The sequence below is a fragment of the Sinocyclocheilus grahami genome, unplaced genomic scaffold, assembly GCF_001515645.1.
Source record: "Sinocyclocheilus grahami isolate Dianchi unplaced genomic scaffold, SAMN03320097.WGS_v1.1 scaffold95.1, whole genome shotgun sequence".
Taxonomy (NCBI): Eukaryota; Metazoa; Chordata; class Actinopteri; order Cypriniformes; family Cyprinidae; genus Sinocyclocheilus; species Sinocyclocheilus grahami.
Genome location: NW_015505274.1, coordinates 374,760 through 392,728, shown reverse-complemented (window position 1 = coordinate 392,728; position 17,969 = coordinate 374,760). Strand labels below are relative to the sequence as shown.

At 36.3% G+C, this 17,969-nt stretch overlaps 1 protein-coding gene and 1 long non-coding RNA gene across 5 annotated transcripts; one reads left to right on the top strand and one right to left on the bottom strand.

Moving 5' to 3' along the window:
- Positions 1 to 210: 210 nt before the first annotated feature.
- Positions 211 to 9,208, bottom strand: LOC107587653 (72 kDa inositol polyphosphate 5-phosphatase-like). Of its 4 annotated transcripts, none has more exons than XM_016275506.1 (11): positions 8,389 to 9,208; positions 6,660 to 7,504; positions 5,469 to 5,592; positions 5,296 to 5,393; positions 5,087 to 5,211; positions 2,581 to 2,700; positions 2,318 to 2,425; positions 2,069 to 2,230; positions 1,834 to 1,949; positions 1,618 to 1,754; positions 211 to 1,380 (listed from the first exon to the last, which is right to left on the bottom strand). In XM_016275506.1, the coding sequence occupies exons 2-11, from the start codon at positions 7,442 to 7,444 to the stop codon at positions 1,245 to 1,247; spliced, it is 1,911 nt and encodes a 636-aa protein (XP_016130992.1). In that variant the 5' UTR covers positions 7,445 to 7,504; positions 8,389 to 9,208; the 3' UTR covers positions 211 to 1,244. The 4 variants fall into 4 exon arrangements, with proteins under 4 accessions (XP_016130992.1, XP_016130993.1, XP_016130994.1 ...); XM_016275507.1 differs by having other exon boundaries at positions 8,892 to 9,208; XM_016275508.1 differs by having other exon boundaries at positions 8,920 to 9,208.
- A 3,123-nt stretch (positions 9,209 to 12,331) lies between these two features.
- LOC107587656 (uncharacterized) lies at positions 12,332 to 13,729 on the top strand. Its single transcript, XR_001609497.1, has 3 exons — positions 12,332 to 12,814; positions 12,923 to 12,968; positions 13,065 to 13,729. It is a non-coding gene; the product is annotated as an uncharacterized lncRNA (long non-coding RNA).
- Positions 13,730 to 17,969: the final 4,240 nt, after the last annotated feature.

The window sequence follows — 17,969 nt, the reverse complement described above, 5'->3', positions numbered from 1 at the left end:
TGTCTGTTTAGCTGTTTGTGTTGGAATACCCTACGAGAATATATTTATTCCCTTGTACTTCATCAGTACAAGTTTACTGTTATATTTTTCCATTGCTATTAAGATGACAATGGTTGAATCTGTCATGAGCAAAAACTTTCATGTTCCCTTAAAAAAAATAAAAGTTTGATCATTTTGTATTATTTTTTCTTCATGTACAATTTGAATATTTTGAAACATGTTCCTTGGTTTATGTTTGAATCCCAAAACATATTTGGTTCAAATTGTGTAACTGAAACTCATAAGAAATAACACTTCAAGTATGAGTTTTTATATTACTTTACATAGTAAACAAACATTTATAACAGGCTATTGTTTGGTTTTAAACAGCAGAATGTATTTGAAGTCACTGAGGCAGTCATGAGAGATCGCAGGCACTTTCAGTACAAATAAAACTGAAATTCATGATGTGAATGCATGACTTACTATTACACCACAGTCACTGAGATCCACGAGCAAGCAATACCAATACTATGGTCGTTCCTGCTCCCATATATCACACTTGACATCAAGTAAGCTGAATTAAATTGGATACGTTAAGGCAGTAAACTCAAGTATAGTCTGTGCCTCCTCACTTAAGATTCTGCACACAATTTAACCCAAGGTCAGCCTCTCTACATGATCCCACGTTGACCTACCAATGACAAGCCATAAATAAAAACAGCTGCTAACACAAATTCTACCTCATTTTGCTGGTAATGATGCTACAGTACAGTTCCCTTTTATAAAGGAGTACAACTGTTAGCACGTTGTTAGGTAAAACTTCAAAAATGAGACTCGGGAGCCAATAAAATGAGCAGGATCGGCTACCTGGTACTGGTATGTGTTTACAGTATCAGTTAATGGTTTAACAAGGCCATGAAACACTATCATTTGAAACCATACACAGAACAGACCATTTTGGCTTGCAAGTTAAATACCAGAATATGAAATAATACAAAAAATGAATTAGGAACAACGGATGTACAGTACAGTTAACTTAATTTACTCTGGTCAGTAAAATGTATAGATTTATATAGTATTTTATAGTTCCAATATTAGCTGCTAAACATCCAGCAGAAGTCTTTTAGTCCCTGGACTGTGCACTTGCCATCTGTAGTACTGAGTTATCCTTTGGTCCCGAAAGTCCAGCTTTCCAAGTCACTACCTTGGTGTCTGAAATTATCAGTTTTAGCACCCTACGGCTCTCGCACGCTGGTCCCTGATCAGGATATGGTGCAAACCGTGCTGTTATTCTGGTTTTTCATGGCTGCTTCTCTCTTTTTCAGCTCCCCGGTGATTCTCCTTCGGATTCCTTCTAGATATAGGCTCCTGTCAAACTGGCCAGCACCCAAAGGAATGCTGGGGAGGATAATACACTCATTTAGTGGTTTATCAAACCTACATGAAAAAAAAACAGACTTCAAAACAGCACATTATATTTTGTAAACTGATGAAAAGCTTGATGTTTGGAACAGCACGAGGGTGAGTAAATGTTGACAGAATGTTTATTTGATAGTCTTCAACTACTTTGCTAGATGACTCCTAAATTAGTAGAAACAAGTACAAGTGTTAAAATCATCGTAAACAGATGCTTACTTATCTCTGCCTGGACGAAGTTTGACCTGAAACATGCCAATGACAGGCCGGTGATCTGATGTCTTAATGGACGAGCAAGATGTATACTTGACCACTTTAATGTCATCTGCATGTCTGTTTCGATACAGAATCCGATCCTGTCAACAAATGAGGAAAAATCAACAACTGTACTAAAGGGTATATAGTGATGTACATGCAATTAGCAAAAAAGCTTACTGTATATGAGGGTGTTCTCTGCTTTGTGGTGGTGTCATAGACGTCACAACCAATGTCAAACTTGTACGTAGGAGGAAACTGAATAGCTGCTTCCTGAAACCCTTGAAAAATGGTACCTACAAATGCACAAACACAGATTCTTCCTGTTAAAAGTACAAAGAATGAATATTTATTCTTGAAAGGAGCATAAATACTGTATAAATGACACAGGACTGTAATTCTGCATCTAACTTGCCTTCTTTCATCTCTTTCAACAGCTGGTCATGTTGTAATAGTGGGCTCATATCTGCGCCCACACCCTGATTCAGAATGGCCTCCACCTCTCCTCTGGCTTTATTCAGGCGGAAGTTAAAATCTCCAAACCAGAAGACTTCATCAAAACGGGTTGTGACATCAGCTGAGAATAAACAAAGAATAAATAAAGACATTTGCTCATTAACAAGAAAATGAAATCACTAAATATGACAAACGCAGAAACACTCACATGTTGTGGAGCGGTAAGGGTTGGTATCAGGAAGGTTCCTAGGAAGTGCCAAAGCTTCTATGATTTTGTCGTAATCTAAGATCCTCTCATATATTTTAGAATCTCCAGCTGAAACAAATACAAAGATTGTTGGGTTGGGTTTATTTATAGTTGGGCATAAATGGAATGCCATAGTCATTATAAACATTCATCTAAATGACTTTTATATAACTGGATTGTTTGCCCATGGATTGCTTAAGATTTTCATGAAATACTCCACTTACAGGTGAAATGCGACGTAATAAAGAGGAAGGATGTCCCAAAGAAAGTGAAGCCGATACCCACAGCTCCTTTAGTCTTAATCTGAGAAATAATTCTGGTTGTGACTGTAGCATGTTCCACCTCTGTAGCAGCAGAAATAGACCACTTTATATTATATGATATTATATTATTCAAAAGTTTGGGGTCTGTAGGATTTTTAAAAAAAGAAATGAATACTTCTATTCAGCAAGGTAAATTAAAGAAATCAAACATTCATCAAAAGTGACAGTTAAGACTATATATTGTCCCAAAATATCTATTTCAAATAAATGCTGTTCCTTTGAACTGCTAATATCATTGATAATTCAACACTGACAACACTAAAGTTTCATAATAGAATGATTTCTGAAGGATCATGTGACAGTGAAGACTGGAGTAATGCAGGGCTCCAAACAAAAAAATCGAGTTAAGGAGCCATTGGCTCCTATAAGAAAAAATTGTAGGTGCCAAATTATTTTTTTAGGTGCCACAGAATAAACGTGTTTTATTTATTTATTTTTTTTTACATTTAAATCATACTTTCAAGTGATTATGTCTAATCTTTTCTTGAATTTATCAGCATTATAATCGATCTTGTAGATGACCTGGGAACTAAGGTTCACTTAAAGTGGGAATTAAATGTCTTTTCCAACTTGAAATATATAGTCACAAAGAATTGTTCATGACACAGAATCTGTACAAATATGGACCATAAGCATTACTTGACCACTTGACCAGTGTAGTTTGGGCTCCTCCTCGGTGCATCCTATAAGTGTTGTCATATGTCTTTCACACATTCAGTCTGTTTTTCTTCATTAGTAAAATGCATAGTTGTCATGTAGACAACAGGTTAAGTAAAAATATTAACATCCAATAGCGCATAAATATAGCAAAATGCTCTTCTTTATAGTTATTTTTCTAGCTGACTGATGAGCTTATGGACACCGAATGGTTATTCGGAGGTAAATGTATAATTACGTTGCAATGTTTACAAGCTTTACACGTTTTCCGCAGTTTGAAACACTGAATGAGCTTTTACATGAGACATTTCAGTAAGTTGTACTGTAGGCTTTCTTATAAAATAGGCTACGTTTTGATGTTAATTCATGTTCATTATGTACTACAGTAGTAAACAGAAAGATATAATGGGTTCACTTGTCGCTTGAACTGAGGCACTAAAGCGATCGCGCCTGCCGCATTAAAGAACGGCAAAACTGTATTTGAATTTTGTTATGAATTTGGCATAATTTTAAAGCTGATACTTTGTTTATTAAAACGTAACAAAGCATTTTGCGATTAATGGATCCTATAAGTGTTGTCATCTGTCTTTCACACATTCAGTCTGTTTTTCTTCATTAGTAAAATGCAATTTTGTATAGGAGAAGTTGAATCATGTAGACAACAGGTTAAGTAAAAATATTAACATCCAATAGCGCATAAATATAGCAAAATGCTCTTCTTTATAGTTATTTTTCTAGCTGACTGATGAGCTTATGGACACCGAATGGTTATTCGGAGGTAAATGTATAATTACGTTGCAATGTTTACAAGCTTTACACGTTTTCCGCAGTTTGAAACACTGAATGAGCTTTTACATGAGACATTTCAGTACGTTGTACTGTAGGCTTTCTTATAAAATAGGCTACGTTTTGATGTTAATTCATGTTCATTATGTACTACAGTAGTAAACAGAAAGATATAATGGGTTCACTTGTCGCTTGAACTGAGGCACTAAAGCGATCGCGCCTGCCGCATTAAAGAACGGCAAAACTGTATTTGAATTTTGTTATGAATTTGGCATAATTTTAAAGCTGATACTTTGTTTATTAAAACGTAACAAAGCATTTTGCGATTAATGGACGTTGTGCACGAAATAGACTCTGTTTTTCCACACTTTTACTTGCATGTCTCCGTCATTTCGATCTCTCTCGCGCTGCACAACTGAGCTGCGTTTAACAGGTGTGCATTGGCGCTGCTGTTCAGCAGAGATAAGGACTGTTTGAAACTCTTTTTTCCACTAAAACTTTGATGCGCAATGTGCAAGTTTAATACGTGAACATAGCAAATGATGCGATCGCAAAACAATCAGGCAAAAAGGCATTACATGCAAATTTTTTAAAAATAACATGTAAATATATAATCGCCAGTGGCGACCTCAGCAAAAACTCTCGCAAATTAATATTTTTGGTCGCAAATGTGACCGTTTTAGTCGCAGTCTGGAGCCCTGTAATGACTGCTGAAAATTCAGCTTTCCCATCACAAGCATAAATTACATTTTAAAATACATTAAAATAGAAAATATTTATTTAAAATTTTAGTAATCTTTCACAACATTGCTGTTTTATTGTATTTTTGATCAAATAAATGCAGCCTCAATGAGCATAAGATACTTCTTACAAAACATGAAAAAAATCTTACTGACCCCAAACTTTTGAATGGTAGTGCATAACATATATTATATTAATTTCAAGGAAAAAAAACAAGCTTTACCTGAACAGAACCATATGAGATCTCTCCTGACAAATATAGTGAGATAGAGAACGCCATGGGCTGCTGCATACAGCATCACGTAATATGGCCCAAGAGTTTCCTGCAGGCGGATCTCCCACTCCCTCCTGTGGAAAACACGAAGAGTAAATGTGCTGAGTATTAGAAGAAGACAAAATAAAAAAGCTGTGAAAAGCAATGCAATATCTTACCTATCCGGACACCCTTCCTGAACTCCTATGACATAGACGTCCTGTGCAAAGTCTGTGTCGGTTGGGAGCAGCAGATCATCTAGGTTGTATGGAAGACCCTGAGACCAAGAGTGAAAGCTTAGGCTACTGCTGCTGTGCACTTAAACAAACAAAATGACAGTATTGTTCCACACCTTCTTTCCTTGCATGTTCCATGTGGCGACGTAGATACCGAGCCGTCTCTCTGGGAAGTAGCGGTCTAGCTCTTCTGCCCCCAGCAAGGCACCGTTACCCAAAACACTGCCCTCCAGAAAGCTCCTAAAACCATAAGCAAGTAAATTTTCAGGAAAACAATAAAAAAAGAACAAAAGATTTGAGAAATGCTCCTTCTAGCATCTGTCACATAATGTATTCTTATAAGCAAGCAAATAACTGCATTATTTCATGAAGACAGAACAATTTTAAACTAAAAATGAGTTTACCCAAATGTTTTGATATATGTGTGTGTGGGTGTGGGTGTGTGTATATACATATACATATATATATAAAATTATATATAATTATAAAAAAAGAAAAAAATAAGTAGTCCAGGTGACACAGTTATGGATACAACATTCAATATCGGATATAGTAAATAATATATACTGGGTATTTAATTGTTCATGCTCCGTTACCTTATTTAATTACCTCAATTAATCCATTAAAGTTAATCTATAATCATTAATAATTTAATAAGCCTGTTAAATGTAATCTTTAGCAAATCGTTTTTCATATTTTATGCCTACATTTACTTGTAGCATTGATTGTTTAGTTGTTAAGTGTTTTACTTTTTATTATTTAGAGAAAATAGTATACATTTTTAATATCAGCCATAACATGAAAGTAATTATTGGCTTATCGGTGTCTTGTGTGAGCCCACTGCCCATACATATATCATGTCAACCTCAAGTAGAACATGAATGTATGTTCTCCTGATGCAGTTTGACAGTTGCTGAACTAGCATCTCACTGATCCATTAATCTCCTTTGCATTCACACTGCTTTACCGTTCCTCTCCAATCTCTCTATAAACATCCAGCTTCACTTTTCACTTCTGTAAGCAGCGACCTACTCTGGCAAACTCCTGCGCTCATTCCTGCAGGAACATTAATCATGATCTACTTCCTTGTGAAACATACAATTTAATTCGTATCATGCATTCACACAAAAATGCTCACATAAGCAAAAAGGCTTGAACACTTAGGACTCTTTAGGAGGTAATCAAGAGATGCCACATCAGCCTGTGACCATGTGATGTTCAAGTTGAATTATGAGATCTGCTGAGTGATACCTTCAAACAGGCTGAAGAAAAGAAGAAACAAATAAAAAAAAGCACAAGCTTCTCACCTGTTCCTCACATCCCGGGGTCTGATGGGGTTCAGAACGCTATAGGTGGACTTCATGGAATGGACAGAGTCACTGTCTGACACCATGGTGTCCAACAGCCGGCTATCGCTCAGATTCCTCTGAAGCCTCTCCGACCGCCCCCTTCTCCCCACCGCACTGTAATCCAAACAATCCCTGTCAATCCGATTAGCTGTCCTTAAGGACGTAGAGGCTGCGCTGTTCTCCAGAGGAGGATATGTGCCACTGGTCTGCAGTGGGGACAGAATAATTCTGGACGGTTTCAAACGCTCTTTATTTGGATCACTATGCTCATTGTCGGCCTCTGAGAAGCTACCGGTCCTGAACGGTGGTGTCTCCATGGGTGGGAGATCGAGGGGATGTCCGGATGCAAGGCCTTGGCCATTTGATGAGGTGTCTTCTTTAAGCGAATCGGTGGAAGAGCCTGTCTCGCCTGGGTCGGTGAGACTCTCCTGGCTGTTCCTCAATCTTCTCCCCCTCACCTTCTCTTCAAATGAGATGTTTTTACCCCCCATTCCCAATCCCACAGGCTTCGGAAGAGAGGGAGGTTGAGGCTTAAATGGACTAAGCTTGGTGTCTTTGTTATGCTCATCCTGAAGTAGACTGCTACCTTCATATGGCTTCTTGATGTCTTTGAGCTCCTCCTTGTTGCTCTTATCTGTCCTCAGGTCTACACTTAGAACAGTAATATCTGTTTTACAAGCTGGTTCTCCTGACCTGAGTTCTGTGGGGTTAAATGGGACGACGCTGTCTCCATAATCACTCATCCTATTGGCAGACTTGGTTTTAGATGTAAACAAGTCCCATGATACTCAGATGATTACATCCTGTGGAGACAGCAAGGAGATTATTTTGATGACCTCTGATTAATATGTCAAGAATGTCTTTTCGATTATGCAATATTTTACATATTGTTCAACTAAGCGATATTCCACATCTTGCCCAATGTGTACATTTAATATTATGTCCAGGTCTACATTGTGTAAGATGCAATGTTGCTTAAAATAAAAAAAAGTTAAAATACAAAGATCAGATTAAAAAAAAAATCTAAATAATTTTAAAACAGCAGAACAATTTAAATCAAAGGGTTTGTTCAATCATTTTTAAATATTGCAAGGAACCCCTTCCTTAAATTTAAAGGCGGCTAGCTCACATATTTTCATTTTGATATTACAAAAGACTTTCTTCCCCTTTCTTTCCATCTTTCTCCAAAACAATATAATTTTAATCCTATCTACCACTGCACTAAAATAAACATGATTAAAATACAACCTGGAAAATGTATTTTGTGTTATCAGCGTTTATTTTGCGTTAATTTTTTTTTTTTTAAGTTGCTTATGCCCCTCTATTTAAGTCACTTCATATAAAAGCATTTGCTAAATGCATAAATATAAATGTAAATGTAATTTTGTACAGAAAATTTATATTTTCTTCTACCCAATATTAAAAATATCAGAGAAAACATTTCAGGTCAATATCAAAAATAACAAATTATATAAATATTGTCCCGAAGCAGCTTTACTTGGAATACTACATTACAACACAAGAAAGATAGCACACATCTTGTAAAATCTTTATAATTGATTCGAACTTGTCCTTCGACCCCCCTAGCGCAATTCGGTTTGTAAAAATGGGTTACATTTTTGAATTCTCCGTTTGATAAATGGCTTAAATAATAAATGTTTAAGTAATATTCAACTAAAACACAAACCTGGTGTTAACAGCTAAAAGGTGATAATAAGAGGAAGAATGCTTTGCAGAAACACAAACAATTAGTTGCAGTAAGGCTGTATTAAACCATCAACGGATTAATAATACATTAAACAGCTAACAGAATGTCTATTTAGCAAAATGCATCGATGTATTAAACAGGCGTCTTTAACAATATTATCAACAACAATCAATAGGCTACAACTAGCAACATTACCGTACAAACAGAAAAAATAAAAACACAACTATTATTAAAAAATAAGCTCCGATCAAACGTGAACTAAGACTGAAATTCAGCTAACGTTACTACTCTGCTGAGTGATTCCAGCTGACTGAGATCTCTGTCCCTCAAAGCGATGTTAAATTCACTGTCACACGACGGCCACACATCTGTTAGCTACCGCTACACTCAAAATGTAGCGTTCTTCCCTTCGCAAAGTATAAATATGCATATGTGAGAAGTATAAAATGACATATTTTGAGGGTGAAGCAGCTCTCCTTTACCTCCAGCTCGCTGAAGAAGCAAACTTACTTGACTTCCTTAGCAACGTCAGGCAGCCAGCCAACAACTCCACAAGAGGGTGTGCTGCTGACAGTCAGCAGTAGTGCATTAAGAAACAGCGCCCTCTTGCGTTTGTATTATTTCCACAAACAAGTGGTCAGTTTACAAAACTATCGACATACTATTCAGTACTGTGGAAACCAAGTGTAATGTTTAAAAAATCGGTCACTGAAAATCCTATTCTGATTATTGTGAAAGACTGTGTGTGTGTGTGTGTACTGGTTTATATATTCTGGTGGGGACTTAAACCTGACTACACACAGACTCATGGGGACTCGTGTCACGGCGGGGACCTAAATTGAGGTCCCCACGGGTACAACAGCTTATAAATCGCACAGAATGGAGTTTTTTGAAAATCTAAAAATGCAGAAAGTTTCCTGTAAGGGGTAGGTTTAGGGGTAGGGTTGGTGTAGGGCAATAGAATATACGGTCTGTACAGTATAAAAACCATTACGCCTATGGAGAGTCCCCACAACGATAGCTGACCAGACGTGTGTGTGTGTGTGTGTGTGTGTGTGTGTGCGAATATAGAAGTAGGCCTAAATGTTCTGATTATTAAACTGACCTACACTAATATATTTATATTTTAGATCAGTGGATTATTATTATTACTCCCATTTTTTTCATTACATGGGAAGTTCGAATGACTGAATGGATAATAAAGTAAAGCATATAAACACTTTTAACTGCCCATTTATAGCTGTTTTAATGCAGTAAATTGTATTTTGAGTGAACTCCGAAAAACAGAATGCAATTAGGCCTACAGCATTCAGTTCAGATTAACTTCGCTTAACTGCATACATAATTATTGGATTATGTTTCTAATGTGTGTGTGTGCATGATTTTTTTCAGCTAATTTGTGAAATGTAATAAATTAATTGTAAGCTTTTCTGCAGTAATGAGCACTGTAAGTAATGCTCTACTGTTAGTTTGAAAAGTAATAAACCAGTTAGTTAATGTAGCCTACTGGAGAACTATATTTAGCTGTTTTTGCTATAAAAATTGTATTAAAGACAGCAAAACTCTGAGTTTTGACTTAAAAAGATCACCCTTAACTGCATACATAATTATTGGATTATGTTTCTAATGTGTGTGTGTGTGTGTGATTTTTTTCAGCTAATTTGTGAAATGTAATAAATTAATTGTAAGCTTTTCTGTAGTAATGAGCACTGTAAGTAATGCTCTACTGTTAGTTTGAAAAGTAATAAACCAGTTAGTTAATGTAGCCTACTGGAGAACAATATTTTGCTGTTTTTGCTATAAAAATTGTATTAAAGACAGCAAAACTCTGAGTTTTGACTTAAAAAGATCACATTATTTTAAGGTTGAATTCATCATGCAGGTCTTGTAAGTTTGAAAGTTTACACAAATGTAAGAATATATAGGCCTATATATATATATATATATTATTATTAAATTGTTTATTGCAATTAAGAAGCAGCACTGAACTGAAATATATGAATCCATATAGAATTGACTTACTGACTGTGGAAGAACTGGACTGGCGTGCAAAAAAGCCCGGCCCTGAACCACACTGCACTTTGGGATGAAGTGGAAGGGCGAGCCATACCCCATCATTCAATGGCAAATCATGACCCCTGCGATGCTCTTATGTCTGGATGGGAGCAGATCCCTGCATCCATGATCCAGTAGCTCATTAAACTATTGCCACATTTGGGTTTGGTGTTTGAAAGCCACAGACCACATACTTTTAGCCATGCATGAAATGAATCTTAGTCAAAAGGATTTAATTAGTTCAAATAATTACAAAATAGGTATCACTTAAAACTTTTGCTGTAAACATATACATGGATGATCAGGGCTAGTAGTCATATGGGAAAGTTTACACAAGTGTAAGAATATATATATAGTACATATATATACATATATATATATATATATATATATATATTTTTTTTTTACATTTGTGTAAACTTTCCCATATGACTACAAGCCCTGGTCATATATATTACTTTTAAGTATATCTCCATCAAAATATTGCAAGGATAGGCCAAATATACCTTTTTTATGTAGTAAATGTAGACTGAAAATATACTCTCTTACATATCTCTTGTTTAGCTTAAAATATGTATACTAATTGAACACTTGAAGAAACAACATTTTTTAAGCATTGTTTTGTTTCATAATTGCTTTCTTGCTTAGGCCTACATCTTGCTAGAGAGTCTACAAAAGGCTGGGTTTTCTGTGAACTGCATAATTATTTTTCTCTGCCACAGGTGAATGAACTGAATATCACTGACACCATTACAGCACATTCGATTTTTGATAGCAAAAGGACACCAAAATGTCAGAAAAAATAAAAAAATAAAAAAATCACAGATTTGGAAAAAGGATCACCCCCTCCTAAAAATGAGTTGTAAACTCAATCAGGTGTAGCTAATCACCTTCTCAATGGCACACAAAGTCATTTGACTTTCAATTGTGAGCAGCTGTGGTCATTTTGATTAGCTCAGCATGTAAAGAGCTTCCTGGAGCATTTCAGTCCTTGGTAGTGCAACTGAAACAAACAATCAACTATGGGTGGCAAGGCACTGTCAAAAGATCTCTGGGATAAAGTTGTGGACAGGCACAAGTCAGGAGATGGATACAAATATAAAAAAATTCAAAGGCTTTATCAATGCCTAGAAGCACAGTAAAGTCTATTATTAAGACGTGGAAGGTATTTGGTACAACACAGACCCTCCCTGAATCAGGACTTCACTCCAAACTGGATGAAAGAGCCAGGAGGAAACTGCTCAGAGAGGCCTACAACAACTCTGAAGCAGTTGCAGGAATTTATGAAAAAGAGTGATCCTTGTGTGCATGTTACAACAATATCACAAATTCTCCACAAATGTGGCTTGTATGGGAGGGTTGCAAGAAAAAGGCCACTTCTCAAGAAAGGCCACATGCAGTCACGACTGAGCTTTGCCAAAACGCAATTTGAAGATTCTGAGGCAGATGAGTCTAAAATTGAATTATTTGGCCTCCGCACCAAACGATACTGTATATCTGACGGAAATCCAATACAGCTCACCATCCAAATAACACCATTCCTACAGTAAAGCATGGAGGTGGTAATATCCTGTTATAGGGGTGTTTCTCTGCAGCAGGGACTGGAGCACTTATCAGGATAGAAGGAAAAATGGACCGGGCAAAATACAGTAAAATTCTTGAGGAAAATCTGCTGCCCTCTGCCAGAAAGTTGTCAATGGGAAGAGGTTTATCTTCCAACATAATTACCCAAAGCACACAGCAAAACTGAGCACACAGTGGTTGAGAAGGAGAAAAAGGTTAATGTCCTTGCATGGCCTAGTCAGAGCCCAGACTTAAACCCCATTGAAAATCTGTGGAGTGACTTGAAGACTGCAGTCTACAAAACGGTCACCATCAAATTCCAAAAGTTTGTTTTGTGACTTGTAACGAGGAGTAATTTTCACTGTAAGGTATCTGTACTTTTACTCAAGTATGGTTTTTAGGTACTCTTTACACCTCTGGTATGGCTGTGCTCACAATGTTAGCTGAACGTTTGGGAGCACCGGATGGCTGGAGATCTGACCGACAGGTATCAGGGGAGGTCATTGTAACACATCTTCAAGATATCCAGTGGTTCTTCTTCGACCCAAGTTGCTCATGAATGTCAATGGCGTGACTGTGGCAAAAGCAGGTGAGACGCATTGCATCGTGCTATAATAACACTATTACTTTTCCACCTGCCTCATTTTAATCCTCGGATATCTGAATTTATTTTTTTTTAAATAAAAGAAGTTTTCCAGCTAGCAAATATTTAATTTCACCCCAACATATTCTTTTGATTCACGATGAGCTTGACAAACCACTTGGGAAGTTTGGCATTAAACATGGTGTAAGTGTAAACTTTTCATCAGATTTTTGAATTGATAACTTTTCTTTTCTCCTAATATGTAGGCTGTGTTGAGTTCATGGTGATTGATCCATATTTTCTTCATCTCAGGGGTCACAATGGCGTAAGATCATGTGTAGACCGCCTTCACACTGATGTAAGTTAGCAAATATCTTATAGAGCATCACTACATCAGCTGTAGTGGTTTGTTGTAGAAATTCATTATAACAACACATGTTGATTGTTCCCGCAGGTGATGCCACGGCTGCGTGTTGGTATTGGGCGACCATTGGATAAAACACCTGTCGACCATTATGTTTTGGGATGTTTTTCACAAGAGGAACAAAAATGTTTTAGACACTGTCATGAAGCAGAGTGTAGATGTACTATTGACATATATCACAGACTCTCAACCCCAGACTTCACCAGCAGAGGGAAGAAGCAAAAATAAAGCCAGGACACTTTCACCGCCTCAGGACACCACAGAAGAGCAGAAACAGAGCTGACCTTCTGTTACTACACATGAGATGTTTGATTACTGTATTTCTTTTGTGAAGGAGTTGAGTTTTATGATGCCATGTTTAGGTCCCAAGAAGAGGGAAGGACATTGTCATGAGGGACAAAACCAAAACTGACATCAACGCATAATAATGTTTGATAATTCTGTACTAAATGAGTTGAGCTTTGTTAGGTCTGTGCTATATTTTAAAGTTTAGTATATTGGGAGGCAGCTGCCTGCGTTACATGCTGTATTGTAGTATCTATAACAGGTTTTCCTAAATTTGGGTGCAAACTCCTGGAGGAACTGCAGAAGTTTCATTCAATTGTAATAGAAATGCAAATGCTTTAAGTAAAAATGAATGAATCATTAAAATATAATAACCATAAGAAAATAAACAACAGAAATATTTGGCAAGTGAACAGAAGAACTCAATAAATTTTGAAAGGTTATATTACCTCAAATATCAGTGTGTTTCATGTAAATAGGTGTCAATATGACCAAACAGTTTGGAAAGCCCTGGTTTAAAACCTGGACAACACTGACCTCATTATGATCCTCATAGTGTCATTTCACATGACTGGGTGTTTTTAAATTCATTTATTTCATTATATTGTGGTATTTCCCCATTATGTTCAGCCAGAGGCTTCCAAACATTTCTGATATTCAGAGAACTGTTTATTCAGAAATGTATGCTTAAATATTTAATATACGAGAATGCACTAAAAATGTGTAGTTTAATCCATTTTTTTGTTCCTTTTATAAGTCACTATGGACCAAAGTGTCTGCTAAATACAGAAATGTAAATGTATTTTAAGAACGTTTTAAAGAACCATAAAACGAATTATGTAGCTCGAGTTCTGCTGTCATCAAAGCAAAACAGGCAAAAATGTAAAATTAATTTTTTCAATTAAACTTTTCACTCAAATTATTGTGCACATAATTTGCTCTGAAAAATGCTGCATGAAATTCTAAATAAAAGCGTTTTGGACCCGATTACAGTGATACTATTATTATAAATACATAATTTCATAAGTTAATATAAATGTAATAAAGACTGTATTCACTTAAGTAGACATTTTATTGCATCCCAACAACATGAACAAACGTTTTGTAGTTCTGAAAAAATTACTTGTTTCGTTACTAAATTAACAAGTGCTGAATGAACACTCAACAAAACACATGATCAATGCAACTCAAATGCAACAACACACATACAATGCATAAGGAGTCTGTTTCATATCTTTCTGCCAGCATGTTATTAGGCTGTCTAGGCAAAACGTTTTATTATACGTAAAAAAACACCACAATTATGAACCCATTCATGTAATCAACACTATAGCTGATTAAAAAGAGAAAATGATCAAATAATATAATAATAATAATAATAATCTGTAATCTGAACCAGTGCTGTTTGGAGATTTCTGACAGATGTGGAGCATCCAAATCAAAGCTGCGCCATTTCCATCAATACTAAAAAAAAATACTTCAAAGACAATATCACTTGTGGCAGATTTTCAACATTCCAGCTACGCTGACAAATACGCTTTCCCTGAGCTATCCTTCACAATGGACCATTCCCAGCTGCTCTGAATGGTCAGGATTTCTTGGTCCACTCTCAGCTCCAACAATACTTAAGGTCAGAGGTTACTGGCACGGCTGGACACACAGCTCACACAAAAGTGCAAATGTATTCTGGGTAATGTTCTAAGCCTCCCAGGGGGGTCTTCCCTGTTTTACAAAAATATTTAAAGGAATACACAATGCCTAAACTAGATCTCAGTAACTAAAAGTCATTTTACACTGAGTATTTTCTTCAGTAGTTTTTATTTTGAATGTTTCAAACTCACAGTTCAGAGCCCTCTTAAATGCGATCATTTTTGTGAATTGTCTTTCAAACCTATGTTTGATCGTTTTTTGTTTTTTTTTTACAAATATTGCTATAAAATTATATAATTTATTAATCACGGTATTCGTTGGCCAAAAAGTGGTTTGATATTTTTTGTTACCTTTAATATTATATTGTTAAAATGAGTTTTGCCTCCTAATTGTTTGACTGTTTAAATAAATACCAATGTAAATGTTCAATAGATTTTTTTTTGTAGTCAAGATTTTGATATGTGGCTTTACAGAAACGAACTTTCAAAATGACACCTACCTTGAAAAATAGTCTCTATAAAAAGTGTGACAAATAAAGGTCAAAAATAAGTTTTAAATGACAAATAAAGTCACATGAATGAAAACACTTAGAAGTTGTTGTTTTTTAACGCAATTGATATTTGACTATACTTTAGTGTTTTCAGCCTGTAAAACCACTTTATGAAGTGTTATTGAACGATTCCTTTGTGGTAAAGTGCCAGGTGATCCCTTACACGAGTGGCTTTTGAAAGAAGGGAAACGACATTGAGGACACAATGCGTAATGGCACTATAGACACGGTTGGATTGTAATTGCAATCTGCAAAAAAAAAAAAAAAAAAAAAAATCCAAATAACTGTTTATTACATCTGACATTGCAAAGAAAAAAGTAAAGTTAAAAATATATATATTACATAAATGTGTCCTGATGTTATTGTATCTGTGTTGGTCTGACTGAGTAAATATTAGACAAGTAAAAAATAAATTAAATAAAAATGATCCTAGTAAAACAATTTCAAACTAGTCCTGTGGCAATAGAATGAAATGTCAGCGCTAAGAAATCAGATTATGAAGAGCAGCATGAACCACATCCTGTGTGTGTGACAGGAAGAGTGTGAAACCACCACAGGAAGAGCACGAGGTTGCTGGTCCCAGCGCAGCTGCTGGTCAGTACGCGGATTGACACAGTGGATACTCATCCCCTTCTCACCACAATGGCCATTTATCACTCACTGGTGCGTTATTCAAATCTCGTACCAAGCGGCCACCGACCCCACTCTCGCCTCGCCGTTTATTTAGAAAGCTGCGCAGTTGTCACGCGAGCCTCGCGCATCCTTGAGCCAGGAACGCTGCCAGTGTGTTTTGCTCCTCATTAACAACAGTCCTCCGGATGGGAGTGATGAAAGGCTATGTATAAATGAATTTCGACCCTCACTAACATGCATTGTGAGGGTCACGCGTATCGTGTCTTGAAGACGCAGAAGAACTTTATTTATTCTGCGCATTGAAGTTGGAGATTCGTACGTGGCACCGCGGAACGAGACCTCTGGAGGACTTTGACGCACATCAGGATGTTTCTCTCTCTTTGCTCGTTTTTAGCTCTTCCATGCTTGATCAGAAACGTCTCGCAGGTGCAGACATGGCGAATCGCTGCCTCGGTGTCTTCTGAAGAAAGTGTCTGTCTGGTGATGGTGCAGCACACCTCCGAATGATTCGCGACCACCTCGACAGAGCAGCACATTCCTCGATTATTTCCGAGGGAAATTTAGTGAATTAAAAAATGGTAATTTATTTATTACACCGGAACGAATTAATTGGTGATATTTTATGATTTATTTGGTTTATTTCCCCGGTAAGACCTGATTTTAATTTGCCGTTATTATTTTAATCACAGAAAAAACAGAGCTGTGGAAATATGCTATTGTTTTTGGTAAAAGAACATTCAGTCTTAAAGCAACATCCCAGGCTTAGACGGACAGTGGGATACTGAGCGTCAATTGTGTCCCGTGCTATTCTGACATTTCTCTAGATAACGAAAAAAAAAACGTGGACCGAAAAATATTATGATCTAATTTCACCGCCGAGGAATTGATGAAATACAGCCGATATTTCGAAAGACTGCACGCCTGAATTATGTGAAGAAAAAAAACAATGTGCATCAAGGCCTTTTCCCACTGAAGAGCAGAAACGCACGAGGAATCAAACGCATGGATCCTATACAGTAAAATATTCACACAGTTGTGCTGTTTATGGAAATATGAGCTCAAGCAGTTGATTGTCCAAACGCAATTCTTGTGAAATGTCAAGCGATCAGTCGAGAATTGTGCCTGGACATCTGTTGCTGGAGGCTCCCACGCGTCTCCAATCAGCATCACTATCAGTGGGGTTTATTAATAGGCTATTATTGTTTTTAAAATAACAAGCGCTGTTTAAAGGTGACGCTTTAAAATGCAATGTCGAAAAACCAGTTGATTTTAATAGGCATTCAATTCTAATCAATTCAAAAGATGTGTGTTGTGTTTTTCGTTATCATGCGGTAATGTGTTGAATTAACAATAGAAAATGGGTTAGCTTGAACGTTAGATTCATGACACGTAAAAACGGCATAAAATGATGCATATGATTAATTGTTTGTTTTACTATTACAGCTACGTTTGAATTTCACATCAGATTCATGTTTGTTAGGTTTGTTTTGATTGGAACTTTTACATAACATAGCTTAAATGTAACCTAAGATACTGTAAATTCAGCAATACATCACAAGATGTTTTTTTTTAAAGTAATATAATACATATTTGTCACAAAAATAGATTTTACCTCTATAATTATATGCATTTTTGTTTAGTAGAGCAGAACGAAAAATGTTTATCAAAGTAATGTGTCAATCAATTGAATTGTCGATTGAGTTTAATTAAATTTGTATTTGTGACTGTATTGTTTCTGGTAGACTCGTTTAAAATGAGTTTACAGGATTTTACGATTTTTTCAGATTTCTCAGTGTTTGAGGTGTCTGCTACAGACT